At 40.6% G+C, this 12551-nt stretch overlaps 1 protein-coding gene across 1 annotated transcript; it reads right to left on the bottom strand.

Annotated features, from left to right (window-relative positions):
- Positions 1-663: 663 nt before the first annotated feature.
- Positions 664-1158, bottom strand: LOC131863191 (secreted RxLR effector protein 161-like). The gene is made up of 2 exons (XM_059215085.1): positions 903-1158; positions 664-809 (listed from the first exon to the last, which is right to left on the bottom strand). Exons 1-2 carry the CDS (start codon positions 1156-1158, stop codon positions 664-666), a joined length of 402 nt encoding a protein of 133 aa, XP_059071068.1.
- Positions 1159-12551: the final 11393 nt, after the last annotated feature.

Here is a 12551-nt window from a genome sequence, read left to right as displayed (position 1 = left end):
CATATCTCTTCCATAACCATCATCTTGCCAAATTCAATGTAAGTAAAACATAGAAGTTACCATGACCAAATAGGTGCCTTCCTTACCTCACAACACTTGTCAAAGTGAAGTCAAATAAAAAATGCAATCTGCCAAAATATAACTCTCCATGACTCTTTCATCAAACTAGAAACTGCCATAATCATAATAGAAAATTTATCATAAACTCAACGTAGCAACATATGACACTAGTTCTCAAAACTTTAGGACTTTCAAAGTGGAAAAATAAAACAAATAATTAAATTAGAAAGTTTGGACTCTAAGGTTGAGACACCTTAATCCCAACATTCTCCCACTTGTCGAAGACTTGTCAAGAGTCAAAAAACTCTGTCAATTGCTCAAGGCCCTAAGGCCCATAGAATAGACACACCATCTGAACTTCTCAGTGCTCACTAGCTTCATCAGTGCATCTGAAACATTCACCAAAGTATCAATTTTCTCCAACTTGACCTTTCTATCTTCCACCATATCATAAACAAAATGAAATTGTGCATCAATATGCTTTGTTCTAGCATGGAAAGCATGATTCTTCGCTAAACAAATGACACTCTGGCTATCACAACATATAGTAATATGTCCTGCATCAAAACTAATATCCAAGCATAATATCTTAAGCCATAAAGATTATTTGCAAGCATGAGTAGCTGCCATGGACTCTACTTCAGTTGTGGATAAAGCGACTACAACTTGTTGCTTACTCATCCAACTTACTGCACCACCAAAAATCGTGAACACATATCCACCAATGGATCTTCTGCTGTCAATGTCACCTGGCTAATCAGAGTCAACATACCCATGAATACTCAAGGAATTATGAGGTTGAGTTATATTACCATGGAAACACAAGGAATACTCAAAAGTACCCCGCAGATATTTGAACACTCTCTTCACTGCATCCCAATGCACCCATCTAGGATTATTCATAAACCAACTAAGGACTCCCACTGCTTGTACAATGTCTGGCCTTGTACAAACCATAGCATACATTAGGATACCAACAACACTTGCATAAGGAACTCTAGTCATGTCCTCCATCTCAGTACGATACTTTGGACAGTCTTCCACAAAAAGCTTCGTCCCCTGTAGAGCAGGAATAACTAACTGGCTACAATGTGTCATGTTGAATCTTTCCAACATAGAGTTTAGATGCTTTCTCTGGCTGACCCAAAACTTATAGTGAGCTCTATCCCTTTTGATCTCCATTCCCAAAATGTACCTAGCTGCACTTAGATCTTACATCTCGAACCGTGATAACAACTGCGACTTCAAATCTGAAATCATTCTCTTCCCATTCCCAATAAACAACATATCATCAACATATAGGACAATAATGAGAATATGACCATTTTTCAACTTCGTAATAAACACAATGGTCAGATTTAGATCTCAGAAATCCCAGTGACAACATATAGGTGTCGAATTTCTGGTACCACATTCTAGGAGATTACTTAAGACCAAAAAGAGATTTCTTTAACTTGCATACCAGATTTTCTTTAACTTTCTCCATGAAGTGCTTTGGTTGTGACATGTAAATTTCCTCCCCCAATTTACCATGAAGGAAAGTTGTCTTCACATCCTCTGCTTGACTTCCAAGTCATAAGCTTCCGTGAGTGATGACAAAAGCCGAATGGATGTCAACTTAGCTACAGGAGAGAATATCTCCCCATAATCAATTCCCTCCACCTCGGAATATCCCTTCGCAATCAATCGTGCCTTGTACTTCTCAACATTGCCATCTGGAATAAGTTTCTTTTGAACACCTATTTACAACCAACGAATTTCTGTCCTTCAAGAAAAGGTACCAGATCCCATGTAGCATTCTTCTTCAATGTAGCCATCTCTTCATTCATGGCTTCCATCCAATAATCTGTAACATGCATACCCATAGCCTCTCTAACAATCCTAGGTTCATCATTGTTAGTAATCAAAGCACAAATACAACTAGAATCCAACATAGGATATCCAAACCTTTCAAATGAATAACCATATCTGTCAGGTGGCCACTTTTCATGTGTAGACCTCCTCAAAGATTGAGGTTGAGGATCTTGTTCCTCTTCCGAACTCTCTAATATACTAGAGATCCCCTCATTATCAGGTCTTGCAGGATTACATAGTTCAACTCTCTCAGGAGTGGTTGGAATTTGAACTACCTCCTTCTTTTGTTTCTCTTCCTTCTCTAGTTACAAATCTAGTGTAGAAGGTTTCAGCTCACGAAAGATAACACTTTTGTTGTAGAGAACCTTCTCTACAACTGGATCCCAAAGCTTGTACCCCTTCACACTGACACCATAGCTGATGAAGATACATTTATAATATGGTGAAAAATGATGAGGTGAGATCAGGTGGAAAGCTTTACTCCCCTCAAAAGAGGGATGAAAGTTTCACAAAGGATGCCCTTCAATTTTTCACACATTACATTCAAAAGAGGGGTTGAATTCACTAGATCCAATCCCCAATGGTAAGAGATTGAATACTAAATGAATTGCAGTAAATTTGGAACTATTAGGAAAGTAAATTGACCCTCTTTTGTAATAGACTAGTTGAATTAAGCAAATTGAGATGAAGTGCAGAAAAGATAAAGAAACGATTATATCTTGAGATAGAGATGCGGGATGAAGTTGTGCACCTGGAATTAGTAGTAGAATGTCGAGACGAAGCTTTCTTGGAAATCCAATCAAAAGTTGTAGGGAGCGTGTGTAAATAATGCACGGTCCTCCAAAAAATCTGCGTTGAAAAGGGTTTTTCCATCTCTAAAAATGAAGCCTAAACCCACAATTACAATCGTGCACCTGCAACCTACACACAAAAAAGAGAGGAAAATATTGTTGGGATTGGGGGTTTTCCTTCAGGCCAAACCCCATTTTGGAATTAACCAAGCGGTTGTAAAATACTGCAAGTAAATGAAAAGAAATGTCTGAAGTAAAATCCAGCTCAAGAAGGGGATGCAAATTGAGATGTTGATACCTTTGTAGATGAATTTTCTTGAATGGATACGTGAAATAGGATGTCTTGAGTGTTGATAGAAATCTTCTCTTCAATGGTTGAATCCTTATCTTGAATGCAACACCTAGCCTTGAGAGGAGACTTGAAATTCTCAATACTTGAATGAATGCTTCAATGCTTGTACTTGATTTTTCTTATTGCTTATTTTCACCTATTATCAACTTATGCAAATAGGAGGGGAAGTGCTCCTTATATACTTGCCAATTAGGGGTGTTTAGATAATTTCCCGTCTTAGGCCAACATAGGAAAACTTTTCCTGCTCAACAATTGACAAGCCCAATGCAAGGGGGGACCAAAGGGGGCCCAAAATAGGGCTAGGACAAGGGCACCATACCCCTATCCTAAGAGGATAATGACACCAAGCCCCTGTCCTAGGGAGATAGGGGCGCCACACCCCTGTCCTGCCCTAATTTAGGATAGGTAGCAACAAAAGGTAGCGCAAAATGATGAAAAATACAATTTTCTTTGACTGGAGCATGTTTTGGGTCTCCGATCAGGCTTAGGGATTCGTCCACTAATGCAAAGACCCAAATGCGGTCGAAAATTGCAAGGGTCACAATTTTATGACACTAGATTTAGCCCCCACTTTAGCGGGACTATAAGTGTATGCTAATACTACTGATAAAGTATAAGAGACAAGATTGAAAGACTTTTACCATGTCAAGGAGGCAAGATACATCAAGCCCCCAGTGGACTAAGGATCGTACAAATTTGATTGACAAAGTAAAAGGGAAGATCAGGAGGGAGAACCCTGACTGCAAGTAGTAAAGTTCTCCTCACTATGAGTCGTGAAAAGAAAGGATACCAAAAATTACAAAGCAAAGCCAAGTTCACTAAGTAACTTTAAGTATCAATAAGGAAAATATGAGTGGAGTGTATGCCCCCACGTTAAAGCGATCGGCATGCCTTATCAGGAGCGATTGCTTTAAGGTAGGATACACCTAAGAGAGAGAAAGAGAGGGAGCACATTATTGCAACATGAAAGAGACCAAAAGAGATCTCAATGCTTTGTATCATCCTCAAGTAGACATCACTAGGGACAACAAATAGAAGAATAGGGATACACATAGAAGAATGGTCACAAAAGAGCAAGATTGGAAAGAGGTAGAGGATCTACGATACTAGTGTAGCTAGTCTAGCATGCCATCCATCTCTTGATCTTGCTGATCATTATTTTGGGAAGGGAAACACGCTAGAGGAGTGACATCGAGCACAATAGATGGAGCTATCACAAGATCTAAACAAGGACTATGCTCATGTGTTAAGTCACTTTGTTCGTTTCTAGGATCTAGGATTAAGGATTTTAAAATTTTTGCAGATAAATATTTGTCAACATCAACATATTCATATTCACTATCAGAAGCATTAGGATTTGTATTGCCATCATGAATAATATTTTCACCCATTTCTTCATCAATATTTATAAAAATAGGAGCTCTAAAATGAATAGAAGTAAAATCTTCACATGTTTTTTGCAGCTTATGATTTGGAGATTTAGGTTGTAATATCCCACTAATTTTTTTGTTTGTTTTTAAGCCAATAACAATTCAACCACAACAAGTAACCCGTTAAGGTTAGATGAATAAACCAAATAACTGAAAGGGAACCCTTCCACCTTTTGTTCACCGAGAGCCCAGACTGGGAGGGTGAGAGCATACGGTGTTCCGGGGATCGTCAGCAAATATAATCAAACTGAAAATTACAATGCATGGGCGGCAAGCCAGCCCCTTCTGCTTATCTAGCAGGATAGAAAACAACACTTGGCGGTAAACCAACCAAGGGAAAATTACAAGGAAATGAAGCTCAATCACTCTACCGCGTATTTCAGTGGGAGGACATTACATTAAACAATCACTCTACCGCATGTTTCGGCGGGAGGACCATAGCATTGAACTTATCACTCGACCACTTATTCAGTGGGAGGACATTACATTAAACCATCACTCTACCGCATATTCTAGCGGGAGGACTATTTATCAAAGAAAACTGAATTACAAAACTGAGAAGGCGGCAAGCCAACCTCTTCCACTTATGTAGTGGGAATTACAAATAAAAGCAGATAGAATGGGATGCTCAGTACTACTGAAACAACCTTACAATATGGAGATGAGATGAGAAGATTAACCGTAGGTTTCTACACAATACTGTAATTTTTTGTTACACTGCTCTGTAGGCTGAAAGTACAGTTTCAGCAGCCCATGAAAACATGAAAATACTCATAACTCACTCAATTTTTACCCAAATTGATTCAAATCAAGCCCAATCCCACCGTACATCCAATACAATGACAACCAATCATAGCCACACCCCAAACAACCCTTTTTCTATTTTGCACGCATCCCAATGCAACCCAAAAAACCCACGCCTAGACTAGGAATTTTGATTTTGCATAATTAAATCAATACTCAAACAAACGTGCTAAAAAATTACAAACTTATTTGCCATTGCTGGGAAGGAAGATAGGAATGATAGCCATAACTGTCAGACGCTCCAACAAAGAGATGTGAGCAAAAATGTATTTCAGCCACAGGCAAAACCAGCAAGTCCAAAATCGTTGCAACACCAAGATGTCTATGGAAAAGCTCTGAAAATGATAGAAGAATACAAGGCACAGCTAGGTACTATATTTCAAGTATGAAACCGGGTAGCACTAGGGAGACGCACTCCGAAGCCTCAAGTTCTATCGCCAATTTGGTAGCATAACATTACAGATTTTCAAGATGATCCAAATGGGAACCCAAGCCTCATATTTATAACTTCATTCTTCAAATTCAAATGACATCCCTCCAAATTCCACGCTTGCATTTGAATTTCATTGCACTTACATGTGGACCCAAGTGTAGCGCCCATTCTCCTAAGTCAAAAGTCACGCCCAAGGAAAGGGAGGACCCACATTAAACACTTAGGCACATATTAGCAATGCAAAGTGAAATAATATCCCTTCTAAAATATTTCTCATTCTATAAAACAATTGAATTTCACCAAATTTAGGATTAAATAGGCATTAATCCCTAATTTAATAAACCAGTAGCCAATAAATAGATTAATTAAATATTAACCTTAGGATAAGGAAATAATATTTAATTATGTTGCAAATGTCTCCCGCACTGATTATTATCACCACCAAGATGAAACTGAGCTCGGACGACCACAGACTGCTGTAGAATTTAGAACCCTGTCTATTGCCAAAAAATAGAATTGTGCCACCCAGCCACTTACTAAAAATAGTAAGTCAAGAATTAATACTCAAAAAAATATGATCATCGTGTCTGGAGGCAAAGCAAGGAGGGCTCAATAGGACACTGGCACCAGAATGGTCATTCCCTGACTTACTAAAAATAGTAAGTCCTCGTTTCATCGATGCTAGACCCTAATTATTCATTCCACCTAGCCTACGGGTCTCAGGAATAGGCTAATGGACCACTGAAAGAGCATCACTGAGAAGGGGACATTACAGTCCGCCCTCCCCAAAATTGCTTGTCCTCAAGCAACTGTAAGGCTAGATGCAATAGAATCTCCTCATTCTCCCACGTAGCATCCTCTGCTGGTAGATTCTTCCATTTGATCAAGTATTCCCTGATCACTCTTCTCCTCAAAGTTCGTTCCCTGAATTCAAGGACAACTTCTAGAACCAAAACCAACTCTCCCTCCTCATCAAGTGGAGGTAGCTCAGCTGAAGCAACAACATTATGTCCCAAAGCCTTCTTAAGGTGAGACACATGAAATACATTATGGATCCTATTGCTTGCTGGTAATTCCAACTCATAAGCCACTTCTCCAACCCTTCTGCTGACTCTGAAAGGCCCATAGAATCAAGGCTTCAATTTCTCAACCCCACTCTTCTTGAGAGTAGACTGTCTATAAGGCTGGAGCCTCAAATAAACCATGTCACCCACCTCAAAGGTGCGCTCAATACACTGCTGATCAACACACAACTTCTGCTGATTCTGTGCATGTTGGAGGTTGTCCCTCAAGATTCTCAGAATATCCTGACTTTGCTGCATCATATCTTTTTCCTGAGGGGTTCTACTATCACCAAATACCAAGTCTGCAAAGCTAGGAGCTTCATAACCATATAGTGCCATGAATGGTGACATCCAGATGGACATGTGATAGGAAGAATTGTAACAATACTCCCCTAGGTGAAGCCACCTCACCCAAGTATTCTGCTGTTCTGAGACATAGTTTCTGAGATAACCTTCCACCCACTTATTCACTATCTCGATCTGTCCATCAGTTTGGGGGTGATAACTGGGGCTTGGAGTGAGCACAGTACCACACAATCTGAAAATTTCCTGCCAAAAAGCACTTAGGAACTTGATGTCCCTATCACTCACAATGTTCTTCGGTAAACCATGCAATCTGAATACCTCCTGGAAGAACACTTCAACAACTTGTGCTACTGTAAAAGAGCTGGTAATAGCGAAGAAATGAGCAAACTTTGTAAGTCTGTCCACCACCACATAAATACTATCCTTTCCTTGAGCCCGAGGCAACCTCGTGATGAAATCTATGGAAATACTTTCCCATTTTTGATCGGTAATAGGCAAGGGTTGTAACAAACTAGCAGGTAGAGTGTGCTCATCCTTGTTCTTCTGACATGTATGACACTCTTTAATGTACTTCAAAATGTCATTTTTAAGCCCCTTCCAAGAGAATCTCTCCCGGATCTGCCTGTATGTCTTGAAATAACCTTGGTGACCAGCAAGGGGAATGTCATGGAAGGTCTGCAAAATCTTCTCTTTTAACTTAGATTCAGGTACTATGAAAATTCTTCCCTTGTACAGTATCAATCCTTCAACCAATTTGTACCTTTCATCATGAAAAGTACCTTCTATAAGACTGATTGCAAACTGGTTTTTGGCATAATTAGCAAGCAATAACTCTTTCCAACCAGCAGTAAGCTCGCAGAGTGAGCTCAAATGGGGCCACCAGGATAAGGCATCTGCCACCACATTGTTTTTCCCTTTTACATACTCAATATCGAAGTCGTAAGCTTGCAGCTTACCCATTTCTACTATCTCTCATTCAGATCTTAAGACTGTTGTGGTCAGTCTTGACAGTGAACTTACTTCCCACCAAATATTGTCTGAATTTTGCAAGTGCATGCATTATGGCAAGCATTTCCTTGTCATAAATGGAGTATAGTCTCTTAGGACCTCTCAACTTTCTGCTCTCAAAAACTATAGGGTGCTTATCTTGCATGAGGACCGCACCAACACCTTCTCCAGATGCATCACATTGTAGTTCAAATGGCCTGGTAAAATCGAGCAATGCTAAAACTGGGTAGGAGCTCATGATCCTCTTAAACTGCTCAAATGTTGTCTGTGCCTTCTCGGACCACTCAAAAGCCCCTTTCTTGGTAAGATCTGTAAGGGGGGCAGCCAACTAAGATTATCCCTTTACAAACCTCCGATAGAATCCACACAATCCCAAAAATCCTCTCAGATGTGTTATGTTTTCTGGAGTAGGCCAATCGATGATAGCCCTAATCTTTTCAGGGTCTACCTTCACACCACCTGCACTGATGATGTGCCCAAGATAAAGCAACTCTTCCATCCCAAATTCGCACTTGGATTCCTTGGCGAACAGGGATTTAGATTCTAGTATGCCCAACACTTCATCCAACTGCTGAAGATGCTCTTTCCAAGATCTGCTGAAAATCAGGATGTCATAAAAAAATATCAACACAAACTTCCTCAACTGTTCTTGGAAGATTCTGTTCATGCATGACTGGAATGTAGCAGGAGCATTAGTCAAACCAAAGGGCATGACTAAGAACTCAAAGTGACCAAAGTGACACCTGAAAGCAGTTTTCTCCACATTTGAAGCTCTCATTCTAATCTGATGGTACCCAGATCTGAGGTCAATTTTGGAAAAGAACACTGCCCCATGTAGCTCGTCAATGAGCTCATCAATCTTCAGAATAGGATACCGATTCTTGATGGTTTTCTAATTTAGGGCTCTATAATCCACACACATGTGCATGGTCCCATCCTTCTTTCTCACCAAAACAACCACCAAAACAAAGGGGCTTTTGCTAGGCCAGATGTAACCCATGTCAAACAATTCCTGAATTGCTTTCTTGATCTCATCTTTCTGCTTTTTGGGGTATCGGTAAGGAGTAGTCATGACTGGCTTAGCTCCTTCCTCAAGCTCAATAATGTGTTCAGCACCTCTTTCAGGAGGTCTGCTAGGAGGTGGCTTTTCAAACACCTTGCTTCTCTTAGTTATCAAAGCTTGAATGTCTGCAGGATACTTTCTGTGCTCTTGTTGTGGTTCTGAAGGTATCACCACAATATTTCTCTATGCTTGACCAATGCTGAAATGTTTGAGGAATAGTTGCCCTTATTGACCAATGGATTGGAAGGCATTATCAAACACTCCACTGCCCACTCCACCTGATTATGGTGGATCAGCCTTTCCATTCTTTTCAAGGATACAACCTTAAGTCCCCCATGCGACATTCCTCTCAAAACTACCTTTTTCCCTTCAGACATGAATTTCAGCTCCATGGTTTGTAGGTTTAGTGTGATCTCACCAAGAGATCTCAGCCATTGAATCCCGAGGACTGCATCATCAGTCCCTCCAATGCTTACCACAAAGAAATCATCTCTGATTTCATGATTTCCCAACTTTAGAGACATGTTGGAAATCATTCTATTATAGGATATAGTGGAACCATCTGCTACCATGACTTTGAAGCCCTCAACTTCCTCTGCCACTAGTCCCCTTTTTGCAACAATCCTTTCATCAATGAAGTTGTGTGTTGCACCTGTGTCAGTGAGAGCTATGACACGATGCTCTCCAATCACACCCCGAACTCTGAAAGACTCATTTTTGTGAATGCTCGAGAGTTGAGAAACCACTCCTCTATCTTCTAACCCAAATTCAGGCCCTTTAGGAGCCTCTTCATACTCGATGTCCTCAACTTCAGTCTGCTGTTCTGAAATTTTAGAATCTGATCCATCTTCGGAATAGCCTTCCATTTGATGTAAATTCCCCTTTCCATGGCACCTATGCCCGGGAACCCAAGGTTCTCTACAAAAATAACATAGGTTCTTTCTCTGGAGCTCTTGACGGAGCTCATCATCCATTCGTGGAGGGAACCTCTTGGTCTGATTAGTGAATTTCCTCTTATCCTTTCTGAAAGGGAAAGGCTTGGACTGAGTTTTACTCTTAGGGGCAGCCAACTCCATACTTCTAGATTTTCTAATAGCTTCTGCCAATGTGGGCGGAACAAAAGCTTTGACCCATCCTCTCAATGGTTCTTCAAGTCCTTCAGTGAAAAGGACAACCAGTCGCTTCTCTGAGATGCTACTCACCATGAATGACAAGTTTTGGAATTCAGTCATGTAAGTGTCCAAGGAACCTTGCTGCCTCAGTTGTGCAAGTTCTCTAAACTTCAGCTCTGGATCCTTGGTGTCAAATCTCTCAATTAGCTTGTTGGTGAAATCAGCATAGGTGGTGACTAAGTTGTGTCCAAGGGTGACCAACCCATGGTACCACCATTCGTGGGCCACTCCATCCAAGTGAAAGGTAGAAAACTTGATGGTATCCTCCTCCGGCATCGGTCTCAAGGACAAGTAATTGTCCAACTTCTGTACCCATGCTCTGGCAGTACCCTTAGCGCTCCCATCAAAGTGTGCTAAGGTCACTCTTCCAAGAGCTTGCTGGAAATCTCTTGGGGCAGCAGACTTGTAGTCATTCCTCCGTCCTCTTTTCATTTTCTGATTCATGAATTGATCCAGAGTTAGGATATCTCAGATCTCACCAGGAAGGGAAGCATACTCCATGTAGCTATTTCTTATCTCATCAGCTGTGGGTATCTCTATTTCAGCTTGTTGTACTTCTTTGGGCAAAAAGATAGGTTGTAAAGGCCTTGGGGCTGAACCTCCATTGTTACTCCCGTTATTGCTCCCATTTCCATTACCTACAGGAGTGTTAGAAGTGTTGGCTTCCGATCCATTGTTGGGTTGATTAGGGGTCCCAACAACGTTCTGGTTGAGCTTTGACAACAGTAAAGACATCATGTCCATCATGGCATTGAATTGCCTCTCTGCCTTCTTGTCGGGTGCCTCATTTGTTTCTATAGTCTTATCTACCATTGAATCCACTGAATCTGAGGTATCTAAATTCTTCCCTCTGTTTCTCAGTACTTCTAAAAATGTGTCCTCTTCGGGCACTATAGGAATCTGAAACTGCTATCTCTTCTGTTCTCTGTTGTAGTGTCTGACGTCTCTGTCACTCATGGAGACTTCTGAACCCACTGACTCTCACAAGCTGGCAGGAAAACCAGCTCTGATACCATTGTAATATCCCACTAATTTTTGTTTTGTTTTTAAGCCAATAACAATTGAACCACAACAAGTAACCCGTTAAGGTTAGATGAATAAACCAAATAACTGAAAGGGAACCCTTCCACCTTTTGTTCACCGAGAGCCCAGACTGGGAGGGTGAGAGCATATAGTGTTCCGGGGATCGTCAGCAAATATAATCAAATTGAAAATTACAATGCATGGGTGGCAAGCCAGCCCCTTCTACTTATCCAATAGGATAGAAAACAACACTTGGCGATAAACCGACCAAGGGAAAATTACAAGGAAATGAAGCTCAATCACTCTACCGCGTATTTCAGCGGGAGGACATTACATTAAACAATCACTCTATCGCATGTTTCAGCGGGAGGACCATAGCATTGAACTTATCACTTGACCACTTATTCAGTGGGAGGACATTACATTAAACCATCACTCTACCGCATATTCCAGCGGGAGGACTATTTATCAAAGAAAACTGAATTACAAAACTGAGAAGGCGACAAGCCAAACTCTTCCACTTATGCAGTGGGAATTACAAATAAAAGCAGATAGAATGGGATGCTTAGTTTTACTGAAAAAACCTTACAATATGGAGATGAGATGAGAAGATTAACTGCAGGTTTCTACACAATACTGTAATTTTCTGTTACACTGCTCTACAGGCTGAAAGTACAGTTTTAGTAGCCCATGAAAACATGAAAATACTCATAACTCACTCAATTTTTACCCGAATTGATTCAAATCAAGCCCAATCCCATCGTACATCCAATAAAATGACAACCAATAATAGCCACACCCCAAACAACCCTTTTTTATTTTATTTTGCATGCATCCCAATGCAACCCAAAAAACCCACGCCTAGATTAGGAATTTTGATTTTGCATAATTAAATCAATACTCAAACAAATGTGCTAAAAACTTACAAACTTATTTTCCAGTGCTGGGAAGGAAGATAGGAATGATACCCATAACTATCAGATGCTCCAACAGAGAGATGTGAGCAAAACTGTGTTTCAGCCACAGGCAAAACCAGCAAGTCCAGGATCATTGCAACACCAAGATGTCTATGGAAAAGCTCTGAAAATGATAGAAGAATACAAGGCACAACTAGGTACTGTATTTCAAGTACGAAACCGAGTAGCACTAGGGAGACGCACTCCGAAGCCTCAAGTTCTATTGCCAATCCGG

Source organism: Cryptomeria japonica, chromosome 2 (assembly GCF_030272615.1).
Source record: "Cryptomeria japonica chromosome 2, Sugi_1.0, whole genome shotgun sequence".
In the NCBI taxonomy this organism is placed as follows: domain Eukaryota; kingdom Viridiplantae; phylum Streptophyta; class Pinopsida; order Cupressales; family Cupressaceae; genus Cryptomeria; species Cryptomeria japonica.
The sequence above is the reverse complement of the archived record's forward strand: the minus strand, read 5'-3'. Positions and strand labels throughout refer to the sequence as shown.

Bases quoted from the DNA above. Each gene is read 5' to 3' on its own strand.
- LOC131863191 (XM_059215085.1), bottom strand. From the start codon at position 1,158: ATGACACATTGTAGCCAGTTAGTTATTCCTGCTCTACAGGGGACGAAG. The intron at 810-902 runs GTACTTTTGAGT...CTGATTAGCCAG, and splicing joins AGTGTTCAAATATCTGCGGG to GTGACATTGACAGCAGAAGA.